The following is a 20571-nucleotide window of genomic DNA, read 5'->3' on the forward strand; positions in this document are numbered from 1 at the left end:
GGCTAGAGAGCTCTGAAGCCAATGCTGCTGCTTTAAGGGTCTGTGTGCCTCTGTTCCCCATGGGAACTTAGCAATAAGGGACAGTGAGCTTTTTAATTTAGAATGACCGGGGGGGGGGGGGGGGGGCGCACAGGACAACTCCAGCCCTACTTCCTCTCTGGTCAGGGATCTTCTCACCTCTCTTGGGGCACCTAAAGACCACGTTCGTCCAAAGCAGGTTCATTAAGGCCTGTCCTTAACTCAACACAAAGGCCAGCATCTCTGACTGTCACGCGTATCCAGCAAGCCAGCTTACTTAGTATACAGGCCTATTTTTAGTAGCACCAAAAAAAGCCACTTACTTTATCACAGCACCTCACTTGTCCCCATTTGTTTACCGGGCTGTGTCCCATGCTGGTTCCAGGGTAACCAGGCAAAAGCAGGCAACAGGTCCCATTCATCTCCACGCCCACTGGGCCTGGCACCAAACCAGCATGCCACGTGTTTGCTGGAAGGATGCGGTTTTCATTGTGCCTGCCAAGGGGTTGAGAGCAGGTATTCTCAAGCTGAAGTGCAGGTGACACCAGGGACTGGTCCACGACCCCCTCAAGAAATAGTGGGAAAAGCCCAAGGCAGTGGGAGTTGGGAGAGGTCCTGCCCTGGGGGCCACAGGTGGATGGTTTGTGCATGTGACATACGTGTGTTTGTGGAGCCAGTATATGCGTGTGTGTGTGTGTGTGTGTGTGTGTGTGTGAGAGAGAGAGAGAGAGAGAGAGAGAGAGAGAGAGAGAGAGAGAGAGAGAGAGAGAAACACGTGTGGTCTCTGTGATTTTCATCAGCTTTTTGAACAGCGTAACCCAGCAGTGTAAAGACCACAGAAACAGACTCTGAAAAGCATGGAGCAATGCTCAGAGGGAATTTGACCTCAGAGAGACCCACTGAGGCAAACCGGTAGTGAGTACTGCCACACATCTGTCCCCAACACAGCATCCAGATGGTATGATACTTCTGGAGGTGACCAGAGAATTCCAAGTTGGAAGGAGGAAGAGTCCACTGAACCCCAAGCGTGCCTAAAAGAACTTTAAGGAAAGGAGCCACCAGCACATGTCCCCTGCTGGATTGGATCAGCAGCCACCAGGACCCTAGTGCCCTAACTCTCCTTTCTACTCAGGATAAACTTGGACATCTCACCCACTAGCAGGGAAGTGAGAGTTGCTCTTGAAACATCTCCAGGCAAATGAATGTGGAAACGGGGTCATTTCTTAGATACAATTACCCACACTGACTCCTGTAGAGACAGAATAAATAGAGCTGGTGGGGTGGCTCTGCGGGTCAAGGGGCTTGCCACCAAACCTGACCGCCTGAGTTCAGTGCCCGGCACCCACGTGATGGAAGGAGAGAATTGACCCCCATGGGTTCCTCAGCATAGAAACCTAAGGCCACTGCACACATGAGAACATCACAGATAAGCATCACTCAGGAATATTGCTGGAAAGGGCCTTAGGGTACGATCAAACCTGTATTACCGCCACAAGAAAATGTACACAGTGGCCAAGTAGGGTTTATACTGGGAATGATGAGTTTCCTTACAGTATATACTTATATACTTATGCTCAGATGACCTCTTATTGTATCAACCAATGCGCAACAGGTCTAAGAATACGATTATATTTTAATCATAGACACTCAAAAGACACTTTTCTGCCAACCAAGTTCTGTTCCTAGTAAAACTCCCAGGAAACAGGAACGGACACCTTCAGTGTATAACATACCATCTAGATCCTACACCAGCATTCAAGGGCCTCCTGCCAAGGTCAAAAGCAAGGTTGTTCTTACAGAGGACCAGAGTTCAGTGCCCAGCATCTACACTGGGTGACTCTCAACCAACGGAACCTTCTAGTTCCAGAGGTTCCAATGCCCTCTTCTGACCATGCTCATGGTGCCCGTACCCACACACAGTTACATACACAAGCACACGGCTAAAAATAAAATATTATCCAAAAAAAGGCAAAGATGGCTACCATCTCCATTTTCATGCCATCTACTGGAGGTACCAGCCGGCGCACTCAGAGAAGACAAGTCAAGAGAGGCCTGAGAAGGGACGGTGACAGCGTGGGCAGAGCTTGCTCTTTTCTCCCTGGTACCCTCAGGAGCTAACATGGTAGGTGAGTAGGAGGTCGGCTGGGTGACTGCCTGGGGAATGGCTTATGCTGACCACAAAAGCAAGGGTTTAAGAAATGCTAGAGACGGGGTTGGGTTTTTAGCTCAGTGGTAGAGCGCTTGCCTAGCAAGCGCAAGGCCCTGGGTTCAAAAAAAAGAACCAGCTCTGAAAAAAAGAAAAGAAAAAGAAAAAAAAAAGAAATGCTAGAGACAAAACCCACTGGGGTTGAGTTCAGTGGTTACACTATCCGGCAGAACTATCACTTCAACCGCTTACAAATAAGCAAGTCAGGGTCCCAGGATGTCAAATGACTTGCCCTAGCCCATTACCCCTGTCTTCTGTTCCTCGCTTGCCATAGCCCCATGGACCAAGTGGCTCCCATCCAGTGGAGGAGCAAGAGGCCTCCCATGGTAGTTCAGAGCCTAGGCTCTGACTTCAGCTCTGCCAGCTCTGCCCTTTCCAGAAACTTACTCCACTTTAAGGCTACTAAATAGGCTCTCTCTCTCTCTCTCTCTCTCTCTCTCTCTCTCTCTCTCTCTCTCTTTCTCAGTGAAAAAGTGTATGCCTTTAAGTTCTCCTCTGCAAACTGGGAGTCAAATGCAGAACCTGCCTGTGGGCATGAGAGGTATAGGAATTGCTGCTGATCAGGCCTCCCCAAACTTCTCTCCATGCCTTTACAAGTTTTCATACAGCATCTGTGTCACTATGGACCCTTTTCCTGCTGTGGATTCTGCCAGACTCATGGCCAGCGAACTTAAGGTTCACCATCAGGATGCTATCATCCTAGACCAAGGCCTAGAACCAAGATAAAGGTCTGCTCAGCTCTTGGGGAGTCCTACCATGAAGAAATAAAGAGGGGGTGACCTCCAGAGGGATCCCACAGCTGAAGTAATTCCCATCTGCCTCCTAGGGCTCTGAAGTTCCTTTGTGCTGCTTACCACCACCCACACTTTCCCAACAGATTCCCAGAGCGTCATTGGCCGCACCCGAGCAAGGGTCTCACCTGGTGACTTTCCTAAGAACACAATTTGGAAAGGAGTCTCCGGAGAGAAGAAATTCACTTCCCCTGAGGGGAAGGTCAGGTCGACAGCAATGAATCAGGCTGACAGTATGAGGAGGAGAGAATGGCCCCACACTGCTGTGATCTCCCAAACATCTCTAGCCCTAATCTAACCATGAGGAGAACATCATAAAAACATAAAAATAAAACAGGGTGCCCTGGGGTTGGGGATTTAGCTCAGTGGTAGAGCGCTTGCCTAGGAAGCGCAAGGCCTTGGGTTCAGTCCCCAGCTCCGAAAAAAAGAACCAAAAAAAAAAAAAAAAAAAAAAAAAAAAAACAGGGTGCCCCAGGCCTGTGACCTCAGCACTGAGGATACTGTGGCAGGAAGCTGTCTAGTTTCAGGCCAGCCTGAGCTACAGGATACCCTGTCATAGAAATAAATTCAAGAGGCTGTGTACAATGTATCGATAGCACCTATTTCTTACACAGTGCTTCAAGGCTGTTAAACACACGTGGACTTCCCTCAGTGACAAAGTATCAGTACCAAATAGATACACCATGCTGACGTACCATGCCCGTGGCAAGGGGGAAGGGGTGCTGGATATATGGAAATTCTGTGTTGCCATCACAGTGTTTATAAGTGGGAAACGGGAACCCCCCCCCAATAAAGTATATTATTAAAACAACAACAACACGGGCTACCAGGCTTTCCCGTGGTCATTAAGCTACCTACCCATCTGCTGCTGGCCACTGAGCTCTGCTTGCCAAGAAAAACTATAAAAAAGCACCTCCCACCAGATTTGGCTTGGAAACTATTTCCCCGGAAATCCTCACCCTCCACCCTCACCCAGAGAGAGAGAGAGAGAGAGAGAGAGAGAGAGAGAGAGAGAGAGAGAGAGAGAGAGAGAGAGACTGTGAAACTGAGAAGGGAGTGTGAATTCCCTGCCAGATATGACTTTAGTCTTAATGAACACAGAGCCTACTGGTGTGTGTGAACCGCTCACAGATTCCTAACTGTGTCTTTTCAAGGGAAGCCTGTCCCTAGAATGGAACTCTAAAACATGAACACTGACTCTTCCACGACTACTAGCACCTCTAGCCAGAACACCAAAAGGAAGTCCCTCCCCAAAGGTTGTCCATGAGGACCCTGCTGGGAGAAAGGGTTAATGCCACCAGGACTCCGCAACTCCCCAGCCAGCACCACAGCCCTTCCTACATAGGTACCAGGCACCAGATGCCAACAAGCCTGCAGCCACTGAGGCATCTGGAAGCTGCCAGAGGCTTCCCCCTGAGCCTGCCATAAGCAAGGGCTGGGCTGTCAACATCAGGAAGCCTGGTTAGGTTTTCTTGTCTGCTCCCAGACAACAAGTTTTCTAACCAGAAAATGTGAAGCTGGTCATAAAGCCTGCTGCTTCTGACAGATGCTGTTAAATACTAGAGTGACAGGGGCGTTGCCCAGTCCCCAGCAACAGGGGACAAATGAAGGCCCAGAAATAGCCGGGCCTCCTCTCCCAGGTGCCTCATCCAGTAGAACATGGGTGAGGGGGTCTGGTGAAAGATCACTTAATAACCTGGTCCACCTGCGGTGACTGGTAACCTCGGAGAGGAAATGGGCCGGTCTCCTGGCACCAAAGGCAAACCACCCTTAAGCATGAGACACAGCCTCTTCCTTAGTTTCAACACAAAGTCCCCAACAACCGGCTCCCAGGATGCCACAGAGTCACTGTCTCACAGCCTCAGGAGTAAGATTGTCAGGCTCAACTGCAGCCTCTCTGACATCCTTGGGCACACGCCCCTCTACCGACTCCACTCTCAGAAAGCAAAAACATCTCTTCTACTGCCTCTGGGCTATCCTGGGGAGCTAGCCATTCTTTGCTAAACTGACAGCGACCCTCAGGAGGAACTGGAAAGCTCTCCCTCAGGATGATGCGGCCACTTCAGCTCCCTCCGTCACCAGGGCAGGGGCAACCCCTGCTGCAGCCTCCAGGAGGAAGCCCTGCATCGGGTGCCTAGGCCCTGTCCCCGCCAGGGCTCTAGGACCAGGCTTGGGGAACCTCCACCGACCTTCGATAGGGTTCAGATAGTCATAATCGAAGAGGATGGAAAAGTCCAGCTCGTCTTGGGAACTGCCCCCGGGCTCGTGGCCGGGGCCGTCCCCGCCGTCGGGGTCGGACTGCGGCTCCGGGGCGTCCATGGCTCGGGGCGTTCCGGCTGCGGGCCGTGTAGGGTTGCGGTGCCCGGAGGAGGCTGGCGCAGAGCAGGGGTCACCGTGTCTGTGGAGCAAGCCGGGGCCGAGGATGGCTCACGGCACACTGGGTCCTGGATGCGTCCGGGGAGCGGGTGGCGGAGCGAGCTTCCTGCTCAAAGCACCTGTTGCAGCCCGGAGGGGGCGGGGGCGGGGACGGCGGTGGCTGGTGGGGCGGGGCGCCGCCCGGACGGGGAGGGGCACAGCCCGGTCTGGCTTGAGCGACAGGCCCAGGCAACTTCTGTTTCACCTGCTACTGTCTGACCCAGGGTCCCGCCAGAAGCTGCTACCCGCAAGCTCTACCTTAGGACCACTCGCTGAGCCTTTCCTGATTCCTTTCCTTTGCTGGGGAGAGGCACCCTGTCTTCTTGGGCATGCCCACAGTTACGGCTCACGCCAAAATGTCTGGCTCTGATTTGCAGGCTCCGACCTCAATTGACCAGGCCTGAGCCACCTACCACCGTGTGCCACCCAGCATAGAGGAGCCACTGTGACCCTGTTAGATTAGGGATAAAGACCATCATCCCTTTTGACAACCAGAAGACTCAGCAAAGGCTGCAAAGGCTTTGGCGCCAGGGGGAAGTGACACACGAAGAGTTTGATTGATGACGATCTGGGGACCCTGTCCTGGTAGTGAGAACAGGAAGTGGTCTGGTGTGTGGGAGGCAGGGCTGACAGGTAACCTGTACATCCGGCTGATGTAAGATGTAGATTACCAGGCTCCTCCCCGTGGCTCTTGGTTTCATAAGGCTGGATTCGAACCCAGGAATATGGAATTTTGACCAAGCCCTCAGGGCAGAGGTTTGGGATGACTGCTGAAGAAGCCAGGGTCATCCTCCAACAAGCCTTCCAGCTTACAACCTCTCCAGAGCAAGAAACAAGGTAGCAAAGCCTTGCTGAGCAGTGGTCCCCGATACCCGATACCCCTGCCTGACTACAGTCACCAGAACAGCGTTTAAAGGCCAGGCCCCGGCTGCAACTGTAACCTCAAGAGAGGAGGTAAAAGACTTAAGGAAACCGAAGATCAGAAGTCTGGTTGGGTGGGGCCCTCGAGTCCTGGTCTCAACGCAGACTTGATGAGAATGACTACACTCCTGCATGGCGGACCATAAGAAAGGAGGGCAGAGGGCAAGCATTCTTCAGGGGGAACCCCTTCTCCACGGGTGGATGTCTGCCTCAAGCTGGGTGTGGTTAGGCATGCTGAGAATCCCAGCACCTGAGACAATAGGATTGCTTCAAGTTTGAGGTCAGCCTGGGCTACAGAGGGAGAGAAACCCTTGCCACCAAAACCAAACAACTCTCACCATTCTTTTCAGAACTGTTTCTGAGTAACTGCCGCAGGTGCTGAGATGCAGGCTATCCCCGCTGCCCTTGTCACAGGACACACATGCAGAGGCACAGCTGCGAGCATCTTCCCTAACTCCTCAACACACCACAATCCAGTGGAGACCGGTTAAAACATCCGGTTTCCGAAGCTTCACCAGGCACCAGTTAAATCTGGGCTCAGGGCTTTCAGCAAATGCACTTACAAAAGCAAGCAAGCAAACAGACGCTTTCACGCTTACAGATGAGAAGCCACCACTGCAGGGGCTTAGCTCTGCACAGTTCCAAGTTCCAGGCTTACAGAGCACCTTCTAGTTGTCAGGGCATAAAGGGGCGTTGTGGTGGGGCCATCCAAGTGTCTTAGGGGTGGGGTCTCCAGCCAAGACCTTGATCTCTAGAAGGAAATGTATCTTCTTCCCAGGTCCTTACGACAGGGGCCCGTGGTCAGACTCTGAAATTTGGCCAAGGAAACACAAGAGAACCACTGTAGCAGGGATGAGGGAGCTCTCCAGTCCTCAGCCACCCCCACCCATCCTTTGCTAACCCTCGTTCCTGCCGCTGGTCCTCAACCTCCCTAACGCTGTAGCCAACACTTTAATACAGTTCCTCATGCTACGGTGACCTCCCAACCGTGAATTTATTTTGGTTACTACTGCATACTGAAATGTTGCCGCTGTTATGAGTCATAACAGAAGCAAGCACCTTAGGTCGCCCCTGCGAAAAGGGTCTCTCGACATACTCAAAGGGATCATGACCCGTGGGTTGAGAACGGCTGCTCTACCCCACTATGACTAAATGCTTCTGGTCAAGTTGGCATCGATTGCCTGTGCCTGCCCAGGACCTGTCTTCCTTTATGCTGTTAACTGCTCCCCTAGGCTGCTCAACTGAACCCAGGGCCCCATGAATGTGAGGCAAATATTCCTCCACTCCACTACACCCCAGCCCCCAGGGAGCCACTCTTAAGATAATCTTGGTAGAAGTGCAACACAATTGTCCCATCGTACCTGTCAAGGAGGAGAAAGAAAGACCCAGACCTGGCCAATCAGAGAATTTTGTCTCCAAAGACCTATGAGATCTACAAAGGTGGGGTCCATGGCCACCTTTTACATAGCTTTATATATGGTGGGTATATACATGAATGAAGCTGGGAGAGATAGTTGAGTAGAGTCATGATTGGATGAACAGATGGACAGATGGATGGGTGGGTGAATGAATAGATGGGTGGTTGTTTAGATAAGTTGATAGATAGATAGATAGATAGATAGATAGATAGATAGATAGATAGATGGGTGGCTGAGTGGGTGAATGGTTGGATAGCTGGATGGGTGGGGGTGTGGGGGTGGGGGCAGATGGGGGTGGATGGGGGGGTGGGTGGATGGATGGGTGGATGAGTGGATGGGTGGATGAGTGGATGGGTAGATGGGTGCATGGGTGGATGGGTGGGTGGATGGGTGGATGGGTGGATGGGTGGATGGGTGGATGGGTGGATGGGTGGATGGGTGGGTGGGTGGATGGGTGGGTGGGTGGATAGGTGGGTGGGTGGATGGGTGGATGGGTGGATGGGTGGATGGGTGGATGGGTGGATGGGTGGATGGGTAGGTGAGTGGATGGGTGGATGGGTGGATGGGTAGGTGAGTGGATGGGTGGATGGGTGGATGGGTGGATGGGTAGGTGAGTGGATGGGTGGATGGGTGGATGGGTAGATGGGTGGATGGGTGGATGGGTGGGTGGATGGGTGGATGGGTGGATGGGTGGGTGGGTGGATGGGTGGGTGGGTGGATGGGTGGGTGGGTGGATGGGTAGGGGGTGGGGGATGGATGGTTGGATGGTTGGATGGATGGAGGGACTGATGGATGGATGAGTGGATAGGTGGATTGGTATATGGATAGGTAAATGGATGGCCAGCTGGATGGGTGGAGGGAGAGAGGGATGAATAGATGTCATGACTCTGTATGTATGAGTTTCCCTTTAACTATCCTCCTCTCTCAAGCCAAACCTAAACTAAACCTCTATGAGGCTGCACGCCCAACCGCTAGGACTGCCCTCCAATCTGATCTCACTGTGCCCAAGAGCAAGCCAAGCTAATGAAGGGAAGATGGCTTCTCCACTGGCAGAGTGCTCCCCATGTGCCAGCAACGGGAACAGCCAGACCACACTCGCCATGTGGGACGCTAACTGGGTTGTCCTCCAGAAAAGCAGGTACCTCCTCAGACCTCTACACCAAAGCAGAGTCATTACGGGGAGGGCTCAGGCCAGGCCCTGACCCAGAGCAATGTTCTTGTTGGGGCTATGGGGCAAGGAGGCTTTCTTTCCTCAGGCCTACCTGGAAGGCTAGAGCCTTGGGCAGGGGAAATGCATACTTTTAATTCCAGAATAAATAACCAAGCTCTTCGACTCAGGGCAGAAGACACGGCCTTTACGGGTGGGGAGGCAGCAGGTGGGGTGGGACAGAGGCCTTGACGGAGCGTCCCTGGCTCTGCTCTTGCTCTGCAGCTGATATCCCTGTCAAGAGCTTTTTCATGTCCCCAGCCTCCCCAGCAAAAGCACAGTGGGAAGCCAAGGAAGTCACTGGGTTTGAAGCTAGCGGCAAACTTGGTGCTGACTGAGCCAGGATGCAGGAATCCAGCTCGATCCTGCCAATACTGGCTCCCATTACAAACCGACAATATGGCAGAAGGAAAGAAGGTATGGCCACCATCATAGGAGGGAACTTGGGTGTAAGGGAACTTGGAGAAGCTTTCAGGTCCCTAAAACTGGGACCACTGGGTTGAATAGAAGTGAGCCACAGATTATTAAGTATACGCAAAGGCCCCGAGGCAGGAGAGTATGAAACATTGGGGGAACAGAAAGAAGACTGCAGGGCCGGGTGACAGCCATAGAGCAATCCACTGTGCCCAGCTCTGCCTCTGGTCTCTCCAGGATACGCAGGCTCAGGTGGCCCACCTTGATATCTACGAGAGATCTCAAAATGAAGGTCTCAGAAACCAATACCTGGTGCTGTGTTGCTTTACAGATCCCCCTGTAATGATCTCCCACTCGTCCACCAAAACTCAGAGTGGTCCTGCTTTCTCTCCTCATCCCATGTCCAAACTCAAAAAACTGAGGGCGGTGGGGTTGGGGATTTAGCTCAGCGGTAAAGCACTTGCCTAGCAAGCGCAAGGCCCTGGGTTCGGTCCCCAGCTCCGAAAAAAAAAACAACAACAAAAAAAAACAAAACAAAACAAAACAAAAACAAAAAAAACAAAACAAAACAAAAAAAAAAAAAACTGAGGGCGGCTCTTTCTCATATGTATCCCAAACCTCACCACCTCTCGGCCACTCCATGATTCTTCTTCCTGCTCATCACCCTAGGCCCCCTCTCCTCCCTCCGGCATCAGCACAGCAGCTTCCTGTCTGGATCTGCTTCTATGTGTGCCTGAGCATAAAGCAACAGGAAAGGTCCTTCTAAAATATACGTCTGGGCCCTGCAGGGAGGGCTCTGTGAGTAGGAGCCCTGTTGCTGTTGTCAAGGACCTGAGTTAGGTTTTCAGCACCTAAGTGGCTGCTCCCAACCGCCTCTGGTTTCAGTTCCAGAGGATCTAGTGCCCTCTTGTGGCCACTCTGCACACTGCATGCACACGGGGCACATACATACGTTCAGGCAAAACACTCATACACATAAAAATAAATCTTAAACACACATAGTTGGGGCTGGAGGGGGGGGTATGGCTCGACAGTTAAGAGTGCTCGCTGCTCTCGCCAAGCACCTGAGCTTGGTTCCCAGCACCCATCTTGTACAGCTTACAACCGTCTGTAACTCCAGCTCCAGGGACCTAATGGCCTCTTCTGGCAGGTACCCACAAACCTGTGCACAGACACACACATGTAATTAAAATACTTTAAATGTTTATATATACATGCATGCGTGCATGCGGCAACCCTCCAGTGGCTTCCTGTCGCGCTTAGAATGCAGTAGAAAAGCCAAGTTCTACATCAGCTACCCCAGCTGTCTTCAGTGTCATGCCTAGCCACCCTCTCCCTCTCCTGCAATTTCTGCCAGTGAATTTGATCTGGAAAATGCCCAGGATGACCCAGAAGTCCCCTCTGATGCTGCCTCTCTTTGGCTATGTCTTAGCTGAGACATCACCTCCCCAGAGAGACTCTCTCTGCCTGTCCCCAGAAGGAATGACACCCTAGGTACTCTCTGTCCCTTCTCGAGCTCCCTGCCTCACCTAGCCCTGACCCTGCAGAACATTTGTGTGAGCATTTATTTTATCCCTTTGTTCCCATTCTTAAACTCGGAGGGCAGGGGCAACGGAACATCTTCATTTGAGTATATCAGGTAGCCAACTGTAGTGAACAGAAACATAAGATGACCAGGTAAGTTTGAACCTTCCACAGTTAATCCTTCTTTAACATAGGTCCTTCATATTGCAGGGGGAGATCATTATGTTCAAATTTTTCACTGCTTATATGGAACTCAAGGTTTAGGTGTGGGGATGTTCGCCTGTGTGCTTGCGTGTGGGGGCCGGTGGACAGCCTCAACTATTTCCTCTGACACGGTCCTCCTTTTTGGTTTGTTTTGAGACAGGGTCTGTCTCTCACTGGCCCGGAGCTTACCAAGTAATGCTGGGCTGGTGGACCACTGAGTGCTAGGGATCTGCCTACCCATGCCTCCCTACTGCTGGGATTGCAAGCAAGCACACAGCACTATGCCCAGAATATCTTTTCTTTTTTTCTAATATGGGTTTGGGAGTTGATCTCAATGCCAGGGGGCAAGCATTCTGTGGACTGATTTATCTCCCAAGCCACTGAGAGCCTTGATTCACTGGCTTCCAGGGTCTTTGCCTATGTCCTCAGGTCTTCTGTGTCCCCAAGAGATAAAGGACCCAATGCTTCCCCCTGGGGGACAGATGAGGGACAAACTATGAGAAAGGCCACTCCCTGTTTGGCTGGTGTGATGGCACAGGACTGGTAGACTGGAGGCTGTGACAATAAATGTCACTTTGCAAGTTTGTGCCATGCCCCAAGCATAGGTGTGTGACCTGTTACGGTTTCTACAAACATTTCATATGATCTGATAGCTCCAGAGACACACTGCATGTAGTGTTTATAAAAGAAGGGAGAACCTGTCCCATGGACAGGGAAATAGCCTGCTAGGCTCATCAGAGGGTCCCTGAGAAAAGTAACCGATAAAAATAACAATAAAATACAATAAGTAAGGAGCCAGGGATACACACACACACACACACACACACACACACACACACGCATACAAACACATACAAACATATACACACATACACAAATGCACACACGCACACACACATACACACATATACACACACATACACAAATGCACACACGCACACACACACACACACACACACACGTTTCCAAACTGACCTTCCAGAAGGCCAGTGGCTCCCACAGATACAAACACAAATGTCTCACCAGGGCCAGTACCGAAGGCTAAAGAAGACCCACCTGACTCAAAGCCCTGGGTCCCATTACATCTCTTCCCAGAGTATAGAATGCTGGCCTTTCCTGTGCCTCAGTTTCCCTCACTGCCAACCGGAAGAGCAGTCAGCCTCATCCTTCTGGAGTGTGACAGACACAGCCACCAGCATCCCACACTTGGGAGGACCTTGAACATGGCTCAATGCGCAGCTGTTAAACTCCCACTAACCTTGGAGCAGGACGCTGTGAGGTTTCCGTCTGTGCGCTGTCTGGTCCTGACTGCAGCGTCTAAGGAATAAGTCATAAATCCTGGCCACAAACTTCACATCCTGCCGATGGCCTCCGTGACCACTGACTGCACAGGGCAGAAGCTAAGCACCGTAAATCCAATCAGAAAAGTAGGAGCCCTCTCCTCTGGATCCCCAAAGCAATCACTCCTCAGCTTCAGCGCACGCTGGGATTCACACTGCTCTACCTGCTAATAGCCTGACTTACTGACATTTGGCTCACAGGTGGAGGAAAGGGATCAGAATCACCAGGCAGAACGATGCACGCCCATAATCCCAGCACTCCAGAAGCTAGGCAGGAGGATTCCAAGTTTGATGCCAGCCGGGTCTACATAATGCGTTTCATCTAAAGATACATTCCTAGACTGCCACCCTCAACAAATCAAAATGCGAGAGATGACAAACCCCTAGTACTTCAACTATTTTCTTTTACTAGTACTTAGTGTGTGCACACACACCGTGGTGCCCATGTGGAGGTCAGAGGACAGTTCTGCAGAGTCAGCTCTTTCCATCTACCATGCAGGTTCCAGGAGTCAAACTCGGGCCCTGAGGCTTGGCAGCAAGCACTCTTAACCTGGAGAGCTGTCTCACCACCCTTAAACTATGTTTTATGCCTTGTTTATCGAAACCGAGATATATACGAAACAAAGGCCTGCATGACAAACTCCTGGGAGTCAGAGAGGAGTGAGAGGTCCGTTTGGAGACGAACTGGACTCTGGGAAATGGGAATACAAAGATTAACCGCGCTGCCTCTCCTCGAAGTCATTGTCATTTGGGCAGATTATTGCAGGATTTGGGCATTTGTTTTCGCTTTTAAAATGCCACATTAACTGTGGCTCATCGTGGTGACTGGGTTTCTCGCTGTGCTCTGTGTCTGGCCCTGGGAACGACTTGCTCCACAATCAGGCAATTCCACTCTCAGGAACTATCTCCTAGTCACTGGAGCCAAGTGGTTTTCCTTTCCTCGGTGTTAGGGCTTCAGCCCAGGCCTCACACACACCAGGCCTGTACCACTGAGCTGCATCCCAGTCACTGGATTTGTGAGACAGGGTCTTGTTTTGTGGCTCCAGACTAACCTGGAACTCACAATCCTCCTGCCTCAGCTCCCCCGTACAGGGATCACAGGCTCGTGCCACCACATCCAACAATCTGTGAAGTCAGGGGGTGATGGGGCAGGTGCTGAGCCAGGGACGTCAATCTCGGGGCACCACTGTTTCCCCCCAAAACAAGGCACACTGTGAGCATCCTCTCCATCCTCTCTGCTCCCCACCTGAATTTTCAATGTACTTTATTTTATTTTATTCTTTTTTTTTTTTGAGACAGGGTTTTATGTAGCCCAGGCTGGCCTTGAACTTGCTATGTAGTCAAGGATAGCCTTGAACTCCTGGTCTTCTTGCCTCCACCTCCAGAATGCTGGAATTAGAGGTGTGTCCTTGTGTCCCTGGTGACTGGGTGATCAATCCTGAGAACAGCTTTCTCTCGAAAGCTAGCTAAGCCCTCTACGAGTTGTGTCCCCCTATGCAGCCAACAGACTTCACCTCTGTACTGCCTATTTGCCATGTGAAGTCCTCTCATGGCTGTGGGCCTTTTTCAGATTCTCTGCAGTCCCTGTGTGACCTGGAAATACAAACATCTCAGCCTTCTGCACCCCATCTGTTCGTCTCTCTGCCACATCACACACACACACACACACACACACACACACACGCATACACACACACATACACACTCACACCATATATACCACACATACTCACACCATACACACCACACATATACCACACACACACATACATACACACACACACTCACACACACACAAATAATGCAAAAATGACAGCAAGCACAAGCGCCCAGCAGACAGACCTAGTCTGAGGGCTTCAGACAGGGGCTCGATTAGACCCAGGAACACCCTGGGTCTTATGATAACCATCATACCACTTCCCACATCAGGAAGCTGGGGCTCACACAGATGTTCGGGACCTTGGTAGCCAAAACAGAAAGCATCCATACGGAAGCCCACAGTGTCTTGGAGTCCACAGTTGGAGAGCCATGGAGCAACCAGCTCATAGGCAGGGAAGCACTCCTCCTCACCATCTCTCTCCTCCATCCACATTGGCTTCTGCCCCCTGCCTGAACTTATCAATGGCTTCCCCAGCAACCACTCTGACCCGGCTCCCGGCCTCTCCTTTCAGCCCGTGCTGGCCTTTGAGATTAAGGAAGCCACACACCCTGCCGCTGAATTTTTCCCTGTGGCTCTGATGGTGAACTTCAGACCCCTCACTAGGTCCTTCAGGACCTGTCCCGGCACACGCACATCTGTGATTTTAGCTTCCATTGTCTTCCCCTCTGCCCTTTTGCTGGGCTTCAGCCTGGCCACAGATGACCCTGGCACACAGCCTCCCCGGGGGGTAGCCTTTGTGGGCACTGTTCCTCCTGCTGGGCATGTCCTTCTCTGCATATTTGTAGGCAGAGCATGCACCATTCAGGGCTGAACAAAAGCCCACATCCCTGGGGAAGAGGAGGTGTCCTGGCTGAATGAAGAACCTACTACTGGCAATAACTTTCTCTGCTCTCTCACCAAAAACAAATGCGCAAGTCTTCACTTCAGATGCCTAGGGGTCAGGACTCATCAAGAAGAGTTCTTTGCAGATGTGAACAGGTGAAGATGGGACCATTCAAAAGCTAAGGAGCCCGAGTTCCCGGGGCTGGGGCCCTTGGAAGGGCGAGCACCATTTCACTAAGGCACAGTAAGACAGAGTGCAGGGATGCAGCCACCAGCCACAGAAGCCAGAAGAGACCACTAAGGTCCACACTGAGCCTTCAGAGAGCGTGGCCTGTCCGCCCCCGATTCCAGACTTCTGCTCTTTAGCGCAGTATACAGGGGCTTCTTCCTGTCTAAACAGCACTGTGTGACGACAGCTACAGTAGCCACAAGGAGCCAGTCTAACCAACTATAATGTGTGCACACATACACACACACACGTGCATTCATATGTACAAGTGCATGCAAATGTATACATACATGTGCAGGCAATGCACTTGTCCCAGAGCACAGAGCAAACTCTTGCCCACTGGCGCCATATCCAGCATGGTTAACAGAAAACGGACGGGTCAGCTGCTCTAGGGTGTGTGTGTGTGTGTGTGTGTGTGTGTGTGTGTGTGTGTGTGTGTGTGTGTGTGTGTGTGTGTGTGTGTGTGTGTGTAAGGGGGCTATAAGGTATCTTCTTCTTCAGTCACTCTCCACCCTATCTTTTTGAGACAGGGTCTCTCAGTGAACTTGGAGCTTATAGTTTCCGGTATCCGGTTTCTGGTTTCCGGTTTCCGGTAGATCGGCTGGGAAGGACCCACCTGGCTCCACCCTCTTCTACCCTGGGCTTACAGGTATGTGCCTCTTTCCCAGCCTTCTTATGTGAGCCAGTGCTAGGAATCCGAGCTCAGATTTCCATGCTTCTACAGTAAGCTCTTCACACACTGAGCCATCTCTCCAGCCCATGGCAGCAGTTCCAAATACTGCTCAGCTCAAAACCGAGGCACAGGAAAGTGGGGTTTCTCGCATAGGAGGTCACACAGCTCTTAAGCAGCAGATGTGGGTTGCACCTTGTGACCAGCACTTGGGCTGTTGATTTTCTGGGGTATCATAAATTGCTCCTGGGGTCCCGGGAGACTCACAGAGTAAGAGGCCTGGCCCTGCCTTTCAGGGGCTTCCACGCATGATAAGAAAATCGCTTCAGAAATTTCGAGTCTGCTCTGGAGAGCTTCCTTCTATAGCATTGAGTTGTGGGAAAATAGATTGGGCTGTCTGGGAACCAGTCATGGAGGGCTCCTGGCAGTCCCCTGTTCTGAGCCTCTTTGCTGGACACCTTCCTCTATTGGCAGTGAAAATGTCTTTTATTGTCCTGAGAGGCAAGGCTAGGTGAGGCACCCTCTCTGTCTGCCTCAGTTTCCCAGCTCAGACAACATTGATAATGCCTTTTCCATTATCTCCTTCCCTTCCAAGATGTGTCAGAGAACATCTTTGGGTTGGAGAAAGAGTCCAGAGCCAAAGCCTACGTTATGTGTAGGTCGATGGCATTCAGAAGTCAGGATGGTGTCTGCCAAGACAGCCGAGCCTGTGGTTCAAGTTGACTCTGCCACTTTCTTACTGGGTAATCTTTGGCCGGTTCTCTGTGCCTCTCTGTGCTCCTCCAGGGAGGAGAGGACAGCACACATCAAATACAGGCTCGGAGAAAAGGAAAAGACGTTGTAAGTCTAAGGCAGACAGCCCCAGACAGCTCTGAGTCAACACAAAGTTAACAGGGACAGTGGTGGCTCACCCAGGGCCAAGCCCTGCACTTCCCCTTGTGTATGTGACTTCTGGCAAAGCTGGTCTCTCTGTCCTCACCCATCAGATACCAACGCTGGGTATGCGCTCACCGCATGTTAAACAGAGCTAAGTCTTGTATATGCATGGTTTTGTGTGACGCGCACGACAGCCCTATGAAGACTCTACTGTCATTGTTCATGTTTTGCAAATGAGGACATTGGGGCTTCTGAAGTCATCACATCTTAACCCAATCTGTGTCATTTCAAAGCTCCAGTAAGTTTCTAAAAGACCTTAAGAGGTCTAGGGGACTGTGGGTGTGGTTCAGTCGGTGAAGAGATTGCCTGAGTTCAGTCTCTAGCACCCCATATCCCGGGTATGGTAGCTCATATCTGGAGGTGGAAGCAAAAGGTCAGAAGTTCAAGGTCACAAAAATAAATGTGAGGCTAGCCTGGGCTACGTGAGGCCCTGTTTCTAAAGAAGGGGGCAGGGTATGATCTAAAGAACATGTGTTGGAAGAATTTCAGCTGAGGTCCAGTTTCTGTACAATATCACTTATTAGTTTCTATCTTTGATGTAATAGAAATTGCAGCCGGCATTCACAGAGCATCCGTGATGAGAAAAATTATGGCTGGTGTTTGTTGGATCCCACAACCCCTCCTGATAAAAAGCCTTCTTAGCGATTCCATTCTACAGATGAGGAAATTAAGACACAGAGAGGTGGACTTAATTTCCTGATACCCCACAGCCGTGATGTGGCCAAACAGAAACCCCAACCGGGGCAGAAGTCCGGGAACCAGGGACCTCTCAGATAACACTGACCACTCCCCTTGCACATCTTCAAGCTCCCGTGGGGCTTCAGACCAACTCTGCACCGGCAAGTTTACCCATTCTCCTTACCATGCAAATATTTCCATCCTGTGCTCTGGGACTGCCTGTCACCATGCTCCCTGGGACTCTAAGGGTCTCATCCAACAGGCACTTGAGCTTAACGGTGCCTTCGTTGTTTTCTCTGGGGACCTCTAGGCAGGGGAACAGCGATTGGCCTATCTCAAGCCAGCTGTCTGCAAGGCCTGGAGCTGTTTTCTGTGTGGTTTAGAGCTGTGTCATGTTTTGCAAGGATCAGTCTGATGTCGTGCATCCTGCCTATACAAGCACAGTGGTGTACACATGGGTACCATTCCTGTGCACTTGAACACAGACCGGGGAGGGGTTGTGGGGTGGGGGACAAGGGACATGTGTCCTTCCAGACCTTAGCAAAGAAGCAACATTCCCAGCCCAGAGAAGAGAGCTACAGTAGCTGCAGGAAAGCACAAAACAGAAGCCAGGTTTCTCTTCTGAGTTCTCCGTGTGTCCCCTCTCTTCCTCCCTTATGGAGCTAAAATCTGGCATTTGTCTGTCTGTGCTGTAGTCCTGTCCACCCTCCCCCTCGGGTCAGAGCATCTGTCTGTCTGTGTCCCCCCCCCCCATCAGAGCGTCTGTGTCTTAGCTTTGAATTGTTCTGCAGTAAAATCCACTCCAAGACCTTGACATAGTCATGGCCTGCCTGGGAGCATCACTCTGACACCTGACATAATATTAGCGTTTTTTTCTCTTGACATTATGTCACTGCACCAATGCCATTTAGGCAGAGGACAGGATAGACTGGTACCAGAAAAAAGATCCCAAGCGCTGGCAGGATCTGGCTTTCAAAAGTCCCGCCCTACTAAAACTAAGCTGAGGTTAGAGGTGGCTAAACGCACCTTTTACCGAACCGGGATGGGGCTTGGATCCGGCTTTCAGCAAGAGCCCCCCACCCCCAGCTTACTTGCCAAAACTGTCATTAGCCTCCTCCCCACCGCGCCCCCCAGGACTTCAGTACACCATGCAGAGCACAAAACCTACATTCAAGTCAGATTTTATGACACGAGGCTAACTCCTCCTACACGGATGTATTCCGCTTAACCCTTCAGCCCTTCCCATTTGGCGGTGCCCCTTTCCCTCCACACAGGCTGGCCTCCCAGAAACCATCCAACAGCTTCCACTTTAAAGACCTGATTTCTGACTCCCCAGCCCAAACCCCTCAGAATCCCAACCAGATGGGCTAGATTTCATATCATAGTCCCACTTATTAACTCCCTCCCGTAAGAACCAAACTGAACGGCTTCAAGGTTACATCTAAAGGGAAGAAGATGGAGCAGAAACGGGGACGGTGGGGCGTCTGTGATCCCTTTGGCAGAGCAAGCTCATGGTGCTGTAAATTGTGGTGGGGGAACTGGAACAGCCCTCAGACACATCCCCAAAAGGGGGAAGAAAATGGCTTAAATTGCTTGAATGGCCCAGAGCATCTGTTGATGTAGCTACTAGAAAGTGAAGTCTTTCTGTATTTTAAATAGCAAAATGTCAAGCCTGTGTTTAAAAAAAAAAAAGGAAAGAAAAGAAAAAGCTAAATAATAAATAATGATGATGACAAGGACGGTGGCCTCTGCTGTCAAAGCCGAGAGCAGCAAGAGAAGCCAGCGGTTAGCACCGAGACCCCCTCCTGGTGTCCCGCCACACACACACACACACACACACACACACACACACACACACACACACACACACACACAGGGAAACCTGTCTGGAGACACTTCCTAGAATCACCACCAGCGACGGCCAGGATGTGCGCGTGCGCCCCTGTTTCGCCGCATCTATGCTTCTACCTGCGAGCGGGGACAGCGTGGGGTGCCTCCCGGAGGGGTAGGGGTAGGCAGCAGAGCGAGGATGCGATGCGAGGATGCGGGAAGGGATGCGGGCAGGGATGCAGGCAGGGATGCCAATGGCGGCGCGGTTACCTCGGTCCGCAGACCCCATGGTGCGGAGTGGCTGGCGGGGGCCCGGCCTGCGCAATGCGGAGCGCTGCATCTGGAGGCGCCGGACTCAGAGGGCTGGGGACCGTGTGCTGCGATCTGGCGGAGTGGCGCAGAGGCTGCAGCGCCCAGGCTCCGCTCCGGGGCTCTGGCTCCCCGTGCTCCCGCTCCTGTGCTCCTGCTCCGGCTCTCCGTGCTCCCGCTGCCGTGCTCCGGGCTCAGGCTCAGACTCCCCGGGCTCCCGGCGCTCCGCGGTCGCTTACTCCAGCGGCAACGCGACTTCCTTCCCCGCGCTCCGTGTTTATAGGCTTTCAATGCAGTAAAATAACGGGATTCCCTCACTGTTTCCTCCTGTTTACTCAGCGCCATGGAAACCTCTGGATCCCGTCCATCTCCAAAACTAAGGGCTTTCCTGAAAACTTCACACTCAGGAATCCATGACGTCGCCTCCTCCGCAGCCAGCCAGCTCCGTGGCTCCTTTGGCCGCCAAGCACAAGTCCCTGATTGTTCGGGGCAGAGAAAAAGTCAGGGAGAGGGAGGCGCGCAGGGGTGGGGGCGCGGCCCGCCAGGCCCTGCAGGAGCTGTGTGCAAACTCGCAGACAGCCACCGCCTCCCCGCTGCAGCCTTGCCTGAATCCAGCCTCCTGACACCCCACTTTGTGAGCGGGTGCCCCTTGGAGAAAGCTCCCCAGGATTTCAGCCAGCACCCCCTGGGTTGTCCAGGACCCAGGGGTGTCTCCTTAGGCCCTCAGTGCCTCTGACTGCCCAGATTCTTGAGTGTTCAGGGATGAAGAGGAGCAAGACGAAGGAAAAAGAAATAAATAACAGCGCCTGTGCCAACTGTCCAAGATTTTTTTTCCCCTCAAAGAGTTTATTTTTAGATTCATTTAGAAAATCCAAGGTTTCCAGTATTACTCGGAGGGTCCAGCAATAAGGCCGAAAAAGAGTCGCCGAAACCAGGCAACGCGTGTGTTTACGCATGCTGCGCATAAACAGGAAAATAG

General features: G+C 51.9%; 1 protein-coding gene and 1 long non-coding RNA gene across 10 annotated transcripts in view; one reads left to right on the forward strand and one right to left on the reverse strand.

Annotated features, from left to right (window-relative positions):
• Window positions 1-19845, reverse strand: part of Nfatc2 (nuclear factor of activated T-cells 2) — a 132137-nt gene extending 112292 nt beyond the window's left edge. For 6 of the 9 annotated variants that reach the window (XM_087652414.1, XM_087652415.1, XM_087652412.1 and 3 more), the window contains 1 exon segment: window positions 19554-19845. Coding sequence is in view for 6 of the 9 variants with exons in the window: in XM_087652412.1 (XP_087508538.1) it covers window positions 19554-19623 (70 nt within the window). In the remaining 3 variants the exon portion in view is untranslated. 9 annotated transcript variants of the gene reach the window in all.
• Window positions 15752-20417, forward strand: LOC102554478 (uncharacterized). Its single transcript, XR_015684874.1, has 2 exons — window positions 15752-15818; window positions 19932-20417. It is a non-coding gene; the product is annotated as an uncharacterized LOC102554478 (long non-coding RNA).
• The last annotated feature ends 154 nt before the right edge of the window (window positions 20418-20571 follow it).

The sequence above is a fragment of the Rattus norvegicus genome, chromosome 3 (assembly GCF_021556685.1).
Source record: "Rattus norvegicus strain SHRSP/BbbUtx chromosome 3, alternate assembly SHRSP_T2T, whole genome shotgun sequence".
Classification (NCBI taxonomy): domain Eukaryota; kingdom Metazoa; phylum Chordata; class Mammalia; order Rodentia; family Muridae; genus Rattus; species Rattus norvegicus.